This window comes from Meleagris gallopavo, chromosome 10, assembly GCF_000146605.3.
Source record: "Meleagris gallopavo isolate NT-WF06-2002-E0010 breed Aviagen turkey brand Nicholas breeding stock chromosome 10, Turkey_5.1, whole genome shotgun sequence".
Lineage (NCBI taxonomy): Eukaryota > Metazoa > Chordata > Aves > Galliformes > Phasianidae > Meleagris > Meleagris gallopavo.
In genome coordinates, this window is record NC_015020.2 from 16,108,932 (window position 1) to 16,128,134 (window position 19,203).

Consider the following 19,203-nt stretch of genomic DNA (forward strand, 5'->3'; position numbering starts at 1 on the left):
TTTTTTGCATTTTTCTGTTTCAATTCATACTTCAGTGTCTGATCTGTATATTTCATCACCCAAATAACCTATCTGGAGATGGGGCAGTATTGGCATTTGTTACCCACACTTGCAGATTTTCTTTCCTGTGGTGTGCTTTGATTGTCAGAAATCCTTTTGTAATGCTAATTAAGTTGCTTCACGGTATTTACTATCTCTAGTAGAGATGCATCCAACAGAATGCACGTTGTCTGTTTTGTCTGTGAGGCTTTGTCTAAATGATGAAAAAGGATCCTTTTAAAATTGTGTGCTGACACCTCGTGAAATACTTCTTAGCATGGTTTTCTGTCTTTTAAAGTCAGCTAATAGAATTGGGAAGACATTAAGATTGTGTCTTCATCACAACGTGTTAAAGGTGTTGTTTTATCACATTAGCTATCTCAAGTTTAAAATGTACCCTTTTATCATCAAGATGTATTCTAAGAGCTAAATGAGACAGGGCTGATATAGATTTTTCTACTGACATTGACTCTATATCAAATACAAATTACTGAAAGATTAAAAGCAGTCTCTTGCTGAATGATGTAAAAAATGGTCTAATTTCTTACCATGAGCAAGAAACTATACTTATTTTTCATTGAGAAAGCTCTAGCACAGAAATGATCTTGATATGCAGATCAATTATGTGAGGTAATAGAGCTTAAGTCGTGTTTCTTAAAATAATGTGAATAAAATTACTTAGAAAATTGATAAGAACTACTGATAATTTAGCACTACATTGTGAATGCAACTCTGATCATAATTATTTTTGCAACTAAGAAGAATATACTATATATTACTGCTAAAATAAAATTGAAATTGACAAACTAGAACCTACTAAGAAGAAATAATTTGTCCATGTTAAATTAGTTTATTGATCCTTCAGGCAAGAAAAAAGGAGTATATTGTCATTTTTGGAGGCTTGTAAGATTCAAACGTACTGAACGTATGAAAACTCAAGTTTAGAATGAGCTATCTGGAGATCTGCATTCAGCTCTGGGGCCTCAATGTAATAAAGACGTGGACTTATTGGAATGGGTCTAGAGGGGGACCACAAAAATGTCAGAGAGCTTGTCCTATCAAGACAGGTTGAAAGAGCTGGGCTTGTTCAGCCTGGAGAAGGGAAGGCTGCAGGAGCCATTATAGCAACCTTCTAATACTGAAGAGGAGAAATGGAAATCTTTAACAGTGATGGGACAGGGAATAATGGTTTGAAATTAGAGTAGAGATTTAGACTAGACATTAGGAAAAAAATTCTTCACAAGGACAGTGGTGAGGCACTGACACAGTCTGCCAGGAAAAGCTCTGGGTGCCCCATCCCTAGAGGAAGGTGCTCAAGGCCAGGTTGTGTGGGGCTCTGAGCAGCCTGTTCTTGGGGATTGGAAATAGATGATCTTCAAGGTTCCTTCCAACCCAAGTCATTCTGTGATTTACATTTGGGAATTACAGATGTATTATTATAGCGGTTATGATCAAAAGTGGATTTGTAAATATTAAGCAATATCCTAAAAAACTGAAGACAGTGCCAGAAACCCATGGACCAGAGTGTGATTAAAATATTTTTGCTGCTTTATGTTTCCTTGAAGACTTTGCACAAAGTCATATAACTGGCAGTTTCTGTTAAATATTAATTCAAATTTGTTGCTGTGCAGGCCTAAAATGAAGTTTTTAATGAGAATTTCTTTTAATTATATTGAACTTATTTATCTCAAGTTTCAAATTTAAATTCTAAGTGGTAATCATTATGAATATCTATCATATATATTTTCTTACCTTGTTTCAAACAAACATGCATTCAAACTTGTCTTTTCTTGCATCTCTTTACAACTGAAAGTAAACCTTGATGGGTTAATATACAAGGTATATATGCACGTCAGATATGTATCAGATACTATGTCTGTGCACTTCTCAAGTGTGTTCTATATCTCCTTGTTTAAAATTTTTTTTATCAAGGAAATATCTTTGTTACCATCTGACAATCTAATATCATGCCTGATTTTTTTTCCTCTACTTAATACTGTTTTTAGAGTGAGTCCTTACTGCAGCAGAAAACTAAAGAGCAAGAAGTCGCTTTGACAAAAGAGACTCTACTCATTTTCAATGACATGAGAATGAAGTTTCCAGGAAAAACAGACGAAGAATCAGAATTAATTATAGAAGAAGTAAGTATCTATAAATAAGAAAGAAGAATTACAGTCTAGATACTTACTGTTTATGCTGCTAGAATGAAAGAAAGTAGAAAGTTCAATTTGTGATTCATGAGCTCCTGTGGCCTTAGAACTTCCATAACTCAGGATAATTCAAAGATTTCAAAAGCTTGCAGCTTTGCACACTTTCTGACCTTAAAAAAACAGCACTGAAAACATTCTTATGCCTTTATAAAATATATGAGAAACTATCAGAAAGGTTAGGAAAAATCAGTTTTTCATCATGGAGACAGTTCAGACTTTGAAGTAAGTTAAGAATAATGTTACAATTCATTAACAGTTTATATTTTATCTGGTATTGTTAGTGCAGATCCTGACATGTTTAATTTGAATATGCTGACTGGAGAACACAGAGAGGTATGCTGGGAGGTTGCTAGTCATAACGATCACAATTCACACTCTTTTTTTGGCTCCTATAGCCTGCTGGCTTGCATTTTCTCACATCCAACATTATTCTGAGCCTCATCACTTGATATATGAAACAATCCCTGATCTGAAGGAGAATTAAAAAGCAACATCTAATATTCAGCTATATAAGAAAAAATATATGGTATTTAAATCTCTTATTGATCTCTACTGCAAAGAAACTAATGTAAGCTTGGGAAAGAAAAAAGTAGAGAGGTTTTTCTCAATTTAGTAGAAATATAGAGGGATGTAGTCATTTATATTAACCCTGTATTCTGATGTAAGTAAGCAGCCCATGTGTTAAAATTCATCGGGCTAATTCCTTATCCAGTTGGAAATGTTCTTTGTTCTCTTCTGTGAGCTTTCAAATTTGTAGAAACGTTTTTATTAAGTCTCCAATAGTCTGTGCAAACGCATCACAGTGGAAAGGAATTGTCCTGTATCGATGGTTGATTGAGTTGATTTTAAAAGACAGCATTTGTAAGTAGCATGTTTGGTTTCCCTTCTCAGAACTAGAAATAAAATTCTTCATTAATTTTACTTTCAGAAATGCAAGAGCATATGCATATTTATCTACGTGTGTGTGTGTGTGTGTGTGTGTGTGTGTGTGTGTGTGTAAATGCACTCCATCTAGTGGTGCATTCTAATAGAGCACTAGGATGATTGTAAATGCTATTTCTTACTGCAAAATTCTCTTTAAAATTCATCTGGCTTTAATCAATTTCTGTTGGAAAATATTTTATCATGGAAGTAAAGAGGTAATTGTATATTAGTTGTCAAGCAGAACTGGCCATAGCTCTGGAATAGAACACAAAGATAGAATAGTAAAAACGTATGCTCACAGTTTAAGCTATTTTGTTAGCCAACATCGTAAAAGGAAAATATTGCTCAACAACAATGATCATTTATAGAAAACATATTTTCGATGTCTATCTAATGTCCATTATGAAACAAAGAAACTGTTATGCATTATGGAACTCATAGTGCTGTTTTGAAGGAATCACAACTGTGTCAGTCAAGACAGGCTTCTATCTGCTTTGTAGTATGGCTGTCAAAATCCAGGTACTAAAGATGGAAGGATTAAACTGAATGGCTGAACATATCTTGGCAAATGTCTCCCAACATAAATTTGAAGATTTGAAGATCTCTCATTTTAGAGAGAATCTTTTTACACAGAGATCTTCTAGACAATCCATATGTTAAAATTGTGAATATCTGTGAATGAAATGTCAGATTATGATTATTTTTATATGCATTTATTTTTTCTTTTGTTTTCAAATGACTATAGATAATGGATAATTGGAAGTACCATAAAACAAAAGTGGCATCATATTGGTTAGTAAAACTGGATTCTGTAAAGCAACGAAAAGTAAGTGATACAGATTTCATTCTCTCAAGATCATCAGGTGTAGACAAATAGCAGTGTGCCTACTGGTGTTTAGCAGTTTTTGAGAGTGACTTGAGATGTTCAAATACTGGCTAGTTTCTCTAATACATATGAATTAATTCTATTACAGGTACTCATGATGCTCTGTATTTAGACAAGTGTAATTATTCTGAAATATAATTACAAAAACAATTTCTTAAAAAACTAGACTGCTGAAAGGGAAAAAAAATAGCCCTTGGATACCTATCCTTTTAGCAAACATTCTGAGAAGGGTACTGATTCAGCAGATTTGATCGATAAGGATAAGTTAGTCAATAATTTCAGACTAGGAATATTAAAACTCCATTAGGGTTAGTGATATTGCACTTGGTTAGTTGAGTCTTTGACATGCAGTATTACAGTAGATCATGTTAGAGGAAAAATAGGCCAACCAATCAAAGATTTTTAACACTGTTATAACATTCAACTGTCTTCTTTAGTCTTAGAAAGGAATAATTACATTCATTTACCATTCTGTCTTTATTCATCTGCTGTCTAGGAGCTACTGTTGTACACAGCACCTGAAGAATTTTTTATCTTTTAAAAAACTGACACAGTATAGGATGCCAGTCATATCTGTGTGACATAACATATGTCAGTCAAAGTCATCTTCCCAATATAATATTTATTTAACTTAATGTGGGAGAAATTTTTTGAGAGTATTGTTAGTATTTAGGTGACCCTAAAGCAGTATTTGGGTCTTAGTTTCAGTCAGCGACACAATATGTGGATTAGCATATCTGTTCCAGGCATTTAATTTCTGTACTTCTCAGTTTCACAATCTATTTTATAGACCATAAAAGTAAGCAACTTAATAAAAATGCTGCACACCTGATAAATATTATCATTGGAAAAGGTCGGTTGATGGTTATGAAAGAACAGGAGAACAATTTCTGATCCTCATCTCAACTTTTATAAAATCAGCCCTATGATTCTCAGGCTTTCAAACTGTATTTTATTGAACATTGCATTAAATGCTTGTTTTCGTACTGGACAGAGAAAACATTACCTTAATGTGATATCATTTGATAGAAATATATTTGACTATTCAAGTCAAATTATGAAGTTCAGATACTACATTGAATGTGCATCTATACAGCTTTTAAAAGTTGAATTAGACATGACAGACTTGACAGCATAGGAAGCTACAACATAACTAGAATTCTTCTTTAACCATGTCAAGTGGCAGCACTATAACTTAGCAGGGTTCTTGTGCCATTGTCAGGAATCTGTAGAGCAGCCATCTTCATTTGCTGAAATTGTTTCTCTTTTTTTCATATTTAGACCTTTTTCTGTTGAATATTCCTTTGTCTAAAATGATCTAATTTGTTTCTTGTTACAGGAATTAGTGTTGCAATGCCAATAGGCATTCACATAAGTCTTTTCCACTGTGTGCATGTGGCAGTTACAACAAATCCAGAGAGAGGCTTAGTGTGGGCTTGTAGTGATATGGAGGAAGAGTATGGGGGGGATGGACAGATATATGTACACACACACACACATATTAGCATATATATATATATATGCTAACAGTGTCTCAAATTCATGCTGCTGCTGCAGTGAAGATCTCTTTGCAGCAGAAGTCTATGGGGCAGCTGGAGATAACAGGGGTTGTGTTGCCAGAATTGATTCCTTTAGTCTGTGCAGCTATGAGTGTGAATAAGGGTCCCTGGATGAGGCCCATAATTACAACTGAGATACAGGGCTTTCACAAAAGACTAGTTAAGGTACTTTGTTTTTTTCTCTCTCCCCAATTTTTTTTTCCTCTCTACCTTCCTTTCCTTTTCTCTCTTCACCATCACCCTATTCTTGTTTTTCATTCTTCTCAGAATGTTCTCTTGTAAGCACTATTATAATAATTTCCAAAATTCTACAGTATACATTAGTTATACCCTTTATTTGGCTGGCAGTCATGTAAAGGCAAGGGCACATTTACGTTGCGATGATACAGGTTGATATGCTGGGCTGTTATTGGTAAAACTGAACAACCACGAATATGGTTGTCTTTGCTGCTCTTTTGGGGGGCATCATTTGCTACTTGGGAAGCTAATGATTCTTGAAGCACAAGTGGGCCCTTCATCTTTGGACGCTGGAAATAATTTTTTTTTCTTTACTGTTTTTAGCCTCAATCCCTTCAAGCTATCAGATAGTTATTCTTGGAAGGGTAGTTCATAAAAATGGATTAACTTTGACAATGACATTGCAGCTCAGGACTGCCAAATGTAAGCTTTTGTTGATTTGAAAGAAGTGTGTTTTATATTCCAGTGGGGTGGGTAAAGCAGAAAAGAGCTCAAGGTGAAGCATATTTATGCAAGTAAAGAATCTGTCTCAAAGGTACTTTCTGAAACTTTGTGAAATACAAAACAGGAACTCAGTTCCCTTAACTATACTTCAGAATTACTGGCAAGTTCTAAAAAAAACGAGAGGAAAATATCTGGGCAATGCACAAGATTTCACAATGCTTGTCCCTGACAGATGTATTTTCTTAAATATTATTCTACATAATGTAGAAAAATTAAACTCTTGCTCATATTCTTGCCTTCTAACATTACAACATTACAGCAGAGTTAAAGGAGGCATTTAGAATAAAGTTATGAAATCAATACATGCTAAAATGAAATTTAATCTTCCAAGACTTTTAGGAAAAAGAGACTTCTGTATGACAGGAGTTGTGACTGTTTTGTGTTACATCACTTTACATAATTTCTTTAAAAACTGTCTTGATGGTAACCAGAGGTCTGGTTCATCTTGTTTTGAATATACTCTTTTATAACATCTTGTTCTGTTACACTTAGATAATTGGCTATGATGATGATGTAAATTGATGTAAACAGAAAGATGAAGGCAATCTAGGGAAATTAGCTTAGAAAAATGGGTTTGTATGCTCCATGAGGTTCCAGCCCTTTTGCAATGCCTTGTCTCTTTTTCTTAAATGGATGATTGAGGCTGTGTTTGCAAATTAAGAACAATTAACTGTGATATTTCCCACTCTGGTGTACTGGCAATGTCAACACAGCAAAAACAGAACAGGTTGTTTTTTTTTTTTTTTTTATGTTTTTTGTTTTTTTTTTTTTCCCCTCCATAGTACCTGGCAGTCTGTAGCTTGCTATAAGATGCAAGGCTCTATCTTTGGCTTTCTTTACCTCCAGATGCTAAAGAAAAGGCTACTCAATGGCATCTAATCTTTCTATCTCACTCTTGGGGATCAAGGGTGAGAGATGACAGCGTGTTTTTTCAACTGCATTTGCAAAGATTCTGAACAGATAGGACAGCATTGTGTTCTTGTTGGTAACTATGTACACTGGATCAAAACAACACCTATACATGCATACAATCCTATTTCTTCAAAAAAGAGCTCAAATAACATGTCAATGACACATTTCGTTCAGGTTGTTTTTATCAGACATTCACAGGTTTGTTTGTTTGTCAAATGTGATAAGACTATTTATGAACAACAGTTTGTTATGCAGATCTAAAAAAATGAAATTCTACATCATGCTTCCATATTTTGCTTTTATTAAATCTCTTTCACCTTTTGAGACTTAGATGTTTAGCCATACAAATCTGTCTTTCATACGTCTAAAAGTTGCCAGAGAGAATACTGTACCTTCTAAATTTTCAAATTTGCAACATCTTATACTGAAAGAATACCTTCATCAGTTCACCACTCAGTTGAGTGTGATGCTTTCTTGGAGATGATATTTTTATAAAGAGGCAACAAGGGTGCCCACGTTATGTAAAATTATGGGTACGTGGGTTTTTTTTGTTCTTTTTTTTTTTCTTTTTAAAGGCTACATGCACCATAGGCTCTTTTAGGGCAGAATTTGGAGCTCCAGTGAGGGGGCAAGATACTAGTTCAGTGTTCTGGAAGTTTACTGCTTCCTATTCCTGGTTTTATTGACGTATCTGAATAAACAGATGTCAATACATTCTTTCAGCTTGTTTCCTTCCAGTAAGTATAGAGGGAACTTAGACGACTGACCTGAAAGAACTTACAGATGTAAAAACAGACATGATGAATCCCACTTTCCATTTTATATTTTTATATATTTAAAATCTCTTTCATTGCTATAGACATTACTCCTTTAAATATTTTCCTATTTTGTTGCTTATTTCACCAGCTTATTTCTCAGCTGAAAGCTAAATTAAAATAGTTTTAATCTAGTGTAATGCTGAGTTTTAACAGACATTAAACCAGAAGCAGCTTTTTTAGTTTTTCAGGACATTTTAGTTCTTTGTAAAATACATGGCATTTAAAAAAGGGGGGGGGAAATAGATAATCTTCAAATGTATAATATTTGAGTTGTTAATTAGGTTGCTTCTAGTCTCTAATTTTATCCATTTTGTTTCATTTTAAATGCTTATTGTTATTTAAATTAGCTAGTACTCAACAGACTGAAAAAAGAGGAAAAGAACTTTTCTGTAATAAAAATAAAATATTTTTATTTAGTTTTGCAAGATTTTATTGACAGAAAAAGCATCTTGTAAAGGTTTGCTGCTGAATGCACAGAAATGAAATGTAGACGTCTGTGGGAATTTATAGCTATGCAGTGATCTGTGTGTGCAGTGAATCAGAGAACAGTTATTTTTTAGATTTGCAGTATGCCTTTCTTTGATATGCTTCAAATACTGTTACCTAGGTTTTGGATATAGTCAAGACAAGTGTTCGTGCGGTCCTCCAGCATGTCTGGAAGGCTCCAGACATTGAAAATCTACATCTGTACCGTCTCTTTAACCGTGTATTTAATCGTTTACTTTGGAGCCATGGTCAAGGTCTGTGGAACTGTTTCTGTAATTCAGGGTAAGCCCATTTTACTTAATATCTTAATCTTTTTAATAAATCACAGTTACGATCAATGCAGGCATACTTTATTGCTCATTTTCATTCAAGAGAACACTGTAATACATTGAACTCATTTTAAAACAATGTATAGATATAGCATAATTAGAAATCTAATAACCTATGCCAACTGTTTCAGTAATGGAATCCGACATTTAGTAAGATTTTTACAGATATAATAATCTGAGGACATAATCTAATTTTCTAAATAGCTGAGCTTTTGTTCAACTCTTTCATTTGGATAATCCACATTATCCAAATTTTTAGGCCAGGTTACTGTGTCAAATGTGGATTTACTCTCTAAAAAATCATTGCTGTCTCAAGACTTGCAAGAGGAAAGCTCAATCTCAGGTGCAACTATCTCTTGCCAAACGCAATCTCTGTTCTGTCATTTACAAATAATGGGTCAGAATTTTTGTGCTTGATTATGTTTGCTGGTTCACACACTGGTGGGAATTTAAGTATGTGCAGAATAGGAAATGTGCACACTGAGGTAAGCAGATATGCTTGGATTGCAAATAAATTTTCTAGAGAGGAAAGAGCAGTCAGGACATATTTTAAAAGTTCAATATCCTATACTTCAAAATCTGCATTCCTGAAATCAATGACATTTGTGTAAGAATTTTTTATACCTGTGGTCTGATTCTACAAATTTCTTGATAAAATGGTAATGTATGAGATATATTGCATACAAAAATACATTTTCTCTGAAAGTATATCTACAATGTTTAAAAGAATGGGATGAGATTTGAGTAGCTTGCGTAAGATGTTTTAAGTGGTTTATTGAAGATGAACAACAAATGTAGTATGCTAATGGATATTGTATCTAAAAAAGAATCAAGCTCAATATATTCTTCTCTTGCAGTTATTTGTTGTATGTAGAGAACACATGTACTACACTTGTTAATTATTTACTAACATAATAGAAGAATATGCTAACAAAAATGAGGGATCTGAGAGTATCCAAAAGGTCATCAGTTTTGTTGTTGTCTTACAATTATTTTCTCATTGCTGAAGGTTTGTTGTTGTGCAAACTGTTAAGTCATCTTATTTTTTTTTCAGGGTTAAGACTTGTTAGAAGTAGCTGTCAGGAATTTAGCATGCTCAAAAAGTTAATACAAAAACCTTTTCTTAAGCTTGTTTTTCCAATCTAAAACACTTCTTTTACATAATCCTCAACAGCTAAAGAATCCCTTTTTAATGGCAGTAGAGGTATGCAAATCTTTTAGTCAAAACTTATTTTTTTGCTGGCATATAATATTATGATATGTTCCCTTTCAGTAATGCTGTTCTTATTTTGCGTCTTATTTTTAGTGAGCTCTTTTGCAAATCTTCTAATATGCATTAAAAATATCTTTTAAGCTTTTTCCTTTTAAAAATAATATATTTTGTTCAAACCAATAAAGAATTCTCTTCACTTGACTCAGGGAAACAGTCTTTGGGTTCAAGGAAGAGCATGATTTCCCATCTAGCAATACCTTCATTGATGCAGATCAAGTCCCAGCTGACTTGAGAATGGAGCTACGCTCTTTGACAAACATCCAATTCCTTCAAACAGGAGTTGTTATGTAAAAATTTCTAAAACTACTCAGGAAAAAAAAGAAAAAAGAATAACTAGTATGTGTTGAGATCATTCTACATGTAACATACCTGCTACAAAATTAATAGAAGAAAGCAAGCTGAAAGGATGTTAGTTTGTATCTAGTCAATATGTTGTTTATTCAGTTGCAATAAATCACTCTTGCCATGTAATCCTCAACACAGACCTCAAGACAACTATGCAGCAGAGACCAGCTTCTCATCTGTCATCTTTAGGGTTAACTGTGCCATTTTGAAGAACAGATTAGAATAAATGAAGGGCATGTGTAGAATTTGGGGACAAATGTGTGGAGGGAGGTATTGCTGTGCTAATTAATAGACAGTATGAGTATGTGAAAATATATCAAGAAGTATGGCACTTTTATTATCAATAATATGTACGTCTTAGGAGAATAACAAAGATAATAGCCCTTAGCTTTTTTTTTTTTTTTAATGGCAAGAAGAATGAACAAAGAAACAAAGAAAACCTAGTGAAATTACATGGAAATAGATAATTTCATAAAGCTACGTTTGTATTACTACATAGTAAACAATTAAAACTAACAGGAAGAACCAGTTGACCTGAGATGGTTTTAAAAACAATGAGAAATAATTGAAAATATTGCACAACCTAGCATAGTATTCTCTAGATCTATTAAGAGCTCAGTGATTTCTTACTCATGTATAGAAACTTAAGTCGCAGCATAATAAATTAAGCTTCATTGGGTAACAGTACTCCAGTCATTGTTGACTGCCGTATAATGGAGTATGAACTGAATCTGTGTAGCATACTGAGGAGATTGATCAGGAACACTTACATGAAATCTCATTAAAATTCACACATATATTTCCAAACATCAATCTTTTTTATTAGGGTAATTGTATATCATCGTGCTCGTAATCAACCATAATTATAGCAGACCATATATTCTTCTTCACTGATAAAGTTTCTCATAACTGTGGGAAAGTAATCACAGACCTCAAAGCCCAGAACTTAAGGAATTTATCAGGAGAGTTTCTAGCAGGAGATTTTGGAGATTTATGGGTTGAATTAGAAAATAATTACATGTAACACTGTGAATCCGGTGAACGAATGTAATACTTAGAACTTTATTTTGCTCTTTTCCACCAGATGTCACATAGTGGAGGAAATAATAAAGACAGTAGATTAATTTTCATGCAATAGTAAATGTGAAAGTTTCATGGTCAGGGAACAATATTGAGAAAAATACATTAAGGAAAGCAGTTCTTTAAGGAATATAATTATTCTGCTTATTAAATAAACACCTTTGCCTTAGAAAACATGTTTCTTAATTCATTATATGGATAAGAATTAATGAGATAAATACTTTCGTCAGTTGAAAATTACATATGCGATGGAAAATCTGTAGAACTGAACAGTTTCAGCTTGCACATACTATTTAGACTGGGAATCCAGGCTGAAAAATCAGGTATACGTGGTTTGTTTTACTCATTAATATTCATAATTGCATGCTAAAACATTGCAATTAAAAAAAAAATCTCATTAGGCTGAAGAAGCATGCTGGTTCTTTGATGTGTACTAAAATCCATTGTTTTAAGAACAAACATCTTACCTCAGGGATGTAAAATCTACTACTGATCTCAGTGGGAAAAGGTAAATCATCCCAAATGCCATGTTGATCCCAAGAAATAGATGCAGCAAATTTTCCTCACTCTCTGAAGTGCTTCTTTAATAACCAAGTAAAAAGCATCAAGCTTACAATGCCATCTGTGATACTGGGAAATGTTTTGATGGAAGAGTGGCCTTAACAGTGACCACATTGCCTTTAGAATATAGATAATGGTCTGTAAACTGATCAGGCTTTTGCATGGAGCATAACATAGGCACAAACACAAGTGTTAGTGTATATACTAAAACTAATATCAACTTCTGTAATAAACATATCAGATATGTTTTATCATGTATTTTTCATTTTTGTTATTGTTTTTGAAAGCTTTTTAAGAAAACAAACAAAAGCATGATGGTCTGCATTTAAAAAAGCAAGCTTCTGTACATGCACCTCGTAAGTTGTACTTAATAGTGGAAGACACTTCCAAATGGCCAGATAGGATAATAAGTAGTATTTTAATGACTAAACTTAAAAACTTTCTTCTTATTTGGACAAGAAAGCAGAACGTATGCTAATCTCCTTTATGTTCTTTTAATATTAATTTCTTGGTATTATGAACTTAAAGTATTATTGTGCTGTGGAGAGATTTAGAAATAACATATTGCTTTTATTAATATCACATCAGATCTGCATTCAGCTGGTGGCCTGTTAAAAATAGTGATTTTTCTTATTCCTGTTATAAGACACCATCTACAATTACGTGACAGCAAATCTTTATGTGCTAAACCTAAGTAATAGCCCTATAAATGCTTAAGGAACATATTAAATGAAAAATAGATTTGGGAGATTTCACATATGAAAATTAACTTTTTAATATGGTATTTGGACTCCCAGCATCTGAATTATTTGTTAAATAGTATAGAACCTTTCTGTAAACGGGCATGTTAATGCATTCTCCTGTTCCTCTATTGTTAAAAATCTGATATAAAGAAATAAAGCTCACAGATTGCAGAAAACATGAAGTCTTATCTGTTTCCATAACAGGAACTCTTGGGAAACCATATTCAATAAAAGCACAGAGGTGGTGACTCCTGAGCAACTACAGTGTTGCCAACGAATAGTACAGCTTTGTAAGCACTGCCTGCTAGTGGTGTACAAATATTCATCAGACTCAAGAGGATCCCTGACTGGAATTAGTCCTAGCTGGGATGATACAAGGTATGCATTTCAGTATTCTCTTCCTAAAGTACAATGATCAAAGGTAATACTGGGACAGAATTAATATAAGCCACAACTGCCACACTTCCCTTTAAACCTAGTTCACTAAATATTAGAAGAAAAAAAAAAAAGAAAACAAACAAACAAAACCAACAAGGGAAAAATAAAAACAAAACCCAGTTCTCCTGATAGAAAATGAAGACCATTTTGAGCTCTCTAGTTCCCTCATGAAGTGCGTCCAAAAAATTTAGGTATTTAGATTTTGTATGAAACTACAATTATTAATCTTGATTGCCTACTGCTCAAGTAGCTGCAGCAAAGGCTTTTTGCAAAGTGAACTGAAAATTTCCTTTCTTCCCCTTCTCAGATCCCTCAAAGTCATTGATTCCAGATTTGCATTCCTAGAGGTATCCTAACATGTATGATACTTCTGGCTTGACATTCGCAGTGGGATGCTATAGGGGCTCAGCTCCAGCCAAGGGTCAGGTAAGTGCCATCTGATTTACTGTATTGCACAGTTTTGCAAAGTTGATTTCCAAACCCTACAGATTTCAAGTTTTATTATTTCATCTCACAGAACATAAATATATTTTCAAACCTTGCAAAACAGCATCATATAGTAAAAAAACCTCTTTGGCACTTACCCGATTCTCCATTGGCTGGTTTAGTTTTTCAACTGGGTACAATAAGGATCATATTGTCAGTATGGGGATCACAGAAAATGCTCCCAATGTGGGAATCAATGCTCTGCAATTTAACAACCTTAGATGGAAAATTAAACATAAGTTTCAAATTACCTAGGTTCCAAATTCTATCCATAATGGCAATTTGAATTATTATGTATATAAACATACAAAAACTTTGTTTATATGAAACATGTCACAGACGCTATATTACAGAAGAGCTTCATGAGTTAAATATCACGTGAAAAGCAAAAACTTTGATAAATTATCTGTTAAATTTATGACTTAATTGTACTTGGTATATCTAAGGCCAGTTATTTGATATACTAAACTCATTTGTTATTGTCATATAAATCTAACGGTGATCTAACAATTTAAAACCAACTGAAAACTGCATTTGTTCAGTCACAGCAAAAGTCGAAGTACCTTAGCCACAAAACAAATCCTATTCAATATCAACATTACTGAGCTGCAGCAGGAGTCCAGTAAAGTAATTTGGTTTAGTTCAGAGTAGAAAATCTTCAGGCTTGAAGTTTTTATTGCTTTTACTGTTAATACTGCAGAAAATTTTTCATCGTAACCAACCACAAACTATTCAAACTGATCGGATTACTCTAATGTACTGCAGCTAACAATCTTGCATTTGGAAAGAGATGGAATGGATGACCCAACAAAACTTTTTTCATTTCTGGTTTCTGTGTTTATTTTGACACTGAATGGATATTTATTCAAAACTTTTGCAAGCTAGAGGAATCTAGGACCTGGTAAAGCAATATGGTAGTTAACTATGACATTCTGAATTTGTGAAATGAAAGATGCATATGGAAACAAATGCTCTTACCTATTGTGCCCCACAACATGTAAGGCAATGGGAGAAATACAGTATTGTTTCATCTAAGTTTCTGTTCTTAAATTACATAAGAAGCTGCACTACCACTAATAATTTGACTAATAGTTAAATTTCGCAGGTGCAAGAGATCAGAGGATAATTTAATAAATGTACAAGAAAGACATTGTTTCAAGACTCTATAAAATCTAACTTGAAGAACTCCCTTTATCTTTTTTTTTTTTTCTGACCAGAACACTGCTTTTTGTTTTGTGTTGATGACTAAAGCTTTCAAAGTTAGCAGATACTTCTTTATTTGGTAAAATCTATTTGTACATAGAAAGAGAAAAAAGGTGTAATAAATTTTTTTTAGATTTGTTCTCAATCACAGCTCCTAACTCTACATCCACTCTATGTGATGGATAGAATGAATAGGAGTATTAATGTAAATGGGAATTAATGCCTTTTTTTTTCTGCACAAAATTAAGTGTAAAGAAAACAATGAGAGTACTCAAAAGCTATACCAAAACCTCTTCAGATAATAGCCAAGAAATAAACTGTGTAAAGTGCCAAACCTTTCACATTTTGATAAATTCACTGATGTTAGAATATTTAAGAAATGTGAAAAATACCATCTATTACTTGATCCTTACAGCTTTCTAAGTGGCATTATGACAAATTCTCTGACAGGCATCAGGGCTGTTCTCTGTATCAACAAGAAAACATAAAACTCAGTCTGGTGAGGTAGTGAGCTATGAAACACATCACCAGCCCAGACCAAATCAGACTTCTTTTTTCCCCTGTAAATTGATGAAAATAAAAGAATAATAACATTTTGATAATAACGTGATTCGTAAGATCAATCCTTTAACTTATTCATCATTAATCAATATGACTCAGTAGAATGATGCAATGATTGTTAAGCAATAATTTATATAATGTGTTGTGTTAATCCATCCTAACGCTGACATAACTCATTACAACGCTCTGATTTTGTGTGGATGTTATTTCTGCAGTTACTGTGCTCATCTAATAATTTCTGCGACTATTAGTAAATGATAAAATAAAAACAGATTTAAGAATGAGTATTAGACATGATAAACCACTTTTATAGCATTATATAAAATACAAACAATATAGCTGCATGAATATAAAAATATAAATCATGCGACTCAGTGTTGTTGCATCACTGTTTCTTGCTTTACAAGAATTGTGATGATAGCATGGCAATTTTTAGGGAAGGAGAGCAGAAATCAAAGCTGAGATATTGTTTTTTTCCTAATAAACATTTTTTAACAACTTAAATTTTAATAATCTAGTTAACATAAACTGCAGTTTTTACCCAGTTTAAATTGAAGAAATAGTACTATAATAACAAAGACAATGAGCGAAATGTTAAATTTGGATGGCAGTGTTGCACAGGATGCCACTGTTTTTATTTACCTTCTTGCTTTAAACACTGAGAACTGGCAAGATGTTTGATATCATACACCGTCCTGAAATTTTGCTAAACTGTCCCTGACCTTAGGATCTGTTTCATGAGATCATTTATTCATTGCCTAGTATTCCTTATGTGTTATAAATAGTGCTTATCATATGTATTTTCTTGCATATAACAATTATAAAGTAAGCACATGAACAACTAATTGCTTCAATCTTGAATCTTAGTTTTACCTATAAATTCTGCTATATTTTTCATATCATTTCTAGGTGTTTATTGCCAGGACCACCACAGTTCATCATGAAATCATCCTCGTCCAACCTCAGCTGCGGTTCATCTGGAATGCTTCGCCCTAACATTTTGTTCACACGCAGATACAGTCACTTGTGAAGGAAAAGTTACTTTTCATTGTAAATAATGGCACTCCATTTTTATTTTCAAATTAAATTTGTGATGGAGCTAAATACAACACTGTTATATATAATATACCATATTATGATAACATTTAGCTTAAAACTTACTGTAAAAGCAAAGCTTTTCTGGAAGCATAATAAACCTTGTTAAGTTGTTTACACACATGTGAATGTGTAGATCTTGCTAGGTTTATAAGTAATTCCTTCCTACTAGAAATGTTATTTTTGCTGCAGAATATATAAGATGGAGTTGATCTTGAAGATCCTATTACAGTGTTACATTATTTTCTACATACAATACTTTTGAGTTGAATATTATTTATTGTAAAGTATGCTATTTATTGTCTCAAGTGTAAGACAAGAGCCTTTAAAAAGACAGATGAATAAAAAAACTGTAGTAGAACAAATAAGACTGTAATTATTATTAAAAATAACCTTACAATTTCTTGGATATGTTTAAAATAATCCCCAAAACTCTGTAAAGCCAAACATTTCTCCTTTGAAATTACAGGCTCTGCTTAAAGCTGTTACACTTCTTAAAGGACATGTCATAGTATCTTTTAGAAAAAGTGAAGAAATTCTTGTATGCAAACAGTAAAAATACCAGTTCTGGCATTCACTTTCTAATTGGATTTTTGTAATAATACAGAAGCCAATATTTGTTATCAGGTTTTCATTCACATTAACTGTGGCCTGTGCCTTTGGGAGCAAGCAGTCACCTACAACTTGTACAAGCATGCATAGTGAGTATTTATTCTGTTTTACTGCACAAGTGGTGAAACACATTTTTAGGAAATACTGCAGCTATAATATATTATTTCAATCTTACACTAATTGGTTTGCTGTAGCTTTTAACATACAATTCAGTACATACTGCAGAATGTATCATTTAACTAGACAGTATTTTCTAGACTTGTGGCACCTTTAAATGTTGAAATATAATTCATTAGAAAGCTCTCATTCAGACTCAGCTTCCTGGGCCTGGCTGAAGAGCACTAAAAGAAACTGAGCCAGAGCATGGAAGTAGAATTAACAGGACATGTAACCTGAAAACATCATTCAGGTTTGCTATGTAGACCCATTCATCTCATTCAGCACTGTGCCATATAAGCCTTATTCATTATATAAATAGTTATTTAAAATGAATTAACCTAGATTTAAAAATGAATTAAGTTTCTAAACTAAGTAAAGAACAAAGTAGTAGATATTTACCAAAGATGTGTTTACTTTACAATAATAAAAACTGCAAATGTGTTTGTAAATTACCAGTGAATTTTATGTAGGTTGCTCTGAAAGTAATGCCTCCTGTTTATTTCCATGGAAATGGCAACAAAGACAAAGAGTACAATAATGATAGAGCACTGATAGAGCAAATTTTCAGGTACAAAAGATTGTTTTTCAATGTAGTCACCATCATTAGTTATTCATTTTCACTGGTGATAAACACGAGCCTCCATGTCGCACTCGCAGAAGTCTGCATGACTGTCCAGAACGTGGCTTGTCTTTCATGTTGCTGCCACCACTGCTGAAACACACCCTGCCTTGCTGTTCTCACATCCACTGTTTGGCGTCCATAAATGCTCACCAAGTGTTGATGAATATCAATGGCAACCAATTCAATGATGCACCTTTGCTTTATCTGCACTTCCATATCAGATGCCATTCTGTCAGACAGCAACAAAATGTAACCGGATACCTAGTGGGAAGGTTCAGCCTCTACTGCCATCCCACAATCACCCAACTCTGATATCATGGCCAACATCATAAAATAGGAGGCATTACATTTGGCACAGCCCTCATAAGTATACACTAAAAAATAATTTGGGGGGGAAGTTGTCCTCAGGAGGAAGTATATTAGAGCACTTTGAATATCCAGAGATTTAAGAGATATTTAAGAGACTTAAGAGATTTGAGACTTGAAGTTGCCTGGAACTTAATGTTTTAAGCCTTAGATATAGCATGTATATCAAGTTGGGAATTTTGGTAAGACTTTTGATGCCTGTGTTGTAGTCCATCAGTTCTAGAACTGCAGGATACAACACAGCAAAAATATTTGTAAACAATTAACAAAGCTCTGAGATAAGCCAGATATAAGTAGTCTTCTAGTCTGGTAAAGATCTTTCATTTTTATGGTAATAATAGTTTAGTAATATAGCATATTCAAAATAATTGTATATCTCTTTAGATCCATACAGTGACTACCGATAAAGCGTACTGTGGTTATCTGTAACACACAATAAAAGCTGTACATCTCTCTTCCTGAAGGAGGCTTCCACTGTATTCTGCTGTGGGTCATAGCGGGAAAACCAGCTTCCAGTCTAGCTTGCCAAACTCAGACTGAACCCTGCCACAGCAGGCTCACACAACTCTTTTTTTAAATTTATTTATTTTGTCCTTGTTCTGTTTTAAACTTCTTTTGATCAGTATTCTCAGAGGGCAGTGGTGGGACAGGTCAATCTGTACGGAGTACTCTGGCAGTGGAAAGAGAACTCCTACGGGCAGACCTAGAAAAAATAACACAGTATGAACAAAAGTGGACCAGATGGTTGGTGTATG

At 33.6% G+C, this 19,203-nt stretch overlaps 1 protein-coding gene across 4 annotated transcripts in view; it reads left to right on the forward strand.

Moving 5' to 3' along the window:
- The window catches only part of TTLL7 (tubulin tyrosine ligase like 7), a 57,813-nt gene extending 38,902 nt beyond the window's left edge, over positions 1 to 18,911 (forward strand). For 2 of the 4 annotated variants that reach the window (XM_019618684.2, XM_010715977.3), the window contains 5 exons: positions 2,046 to 2,180; positions 3,919 to 3,999; positions 8,697 to 8,857; positions 13,111 to 13,284; positions 16,504 to 18,911. In XM_019618684.2, the coding sequence (XP_019474229.1) occupies positions 2,046 to 2,180; positions 3,919 to 3,999; positions 8,697 to 8,857; positions 13,111 to 13,284; positions 16,504 to 16,624 (672 nt within the window). In that variant the 3' untranslated portion in view covers positions 16,625 to 18,911. Of the gene's footprint in view, positions 1 to 2,045; positions 2,181 to 3,918; positions 4,000 to 8,696; positions 8,858 to 9,958; positions 10,109 to 13,110; positions 13,285 to 13,651; positions 13,771 to 16,503 lie in introns of those variants that run through there. The other 2 variants (XR_002118157.2, XR_004160799.1) reach the window with 2 other exon arrangements.
- Positions 18,912 to 19,203: the final 292 nt, after the last annotated feature.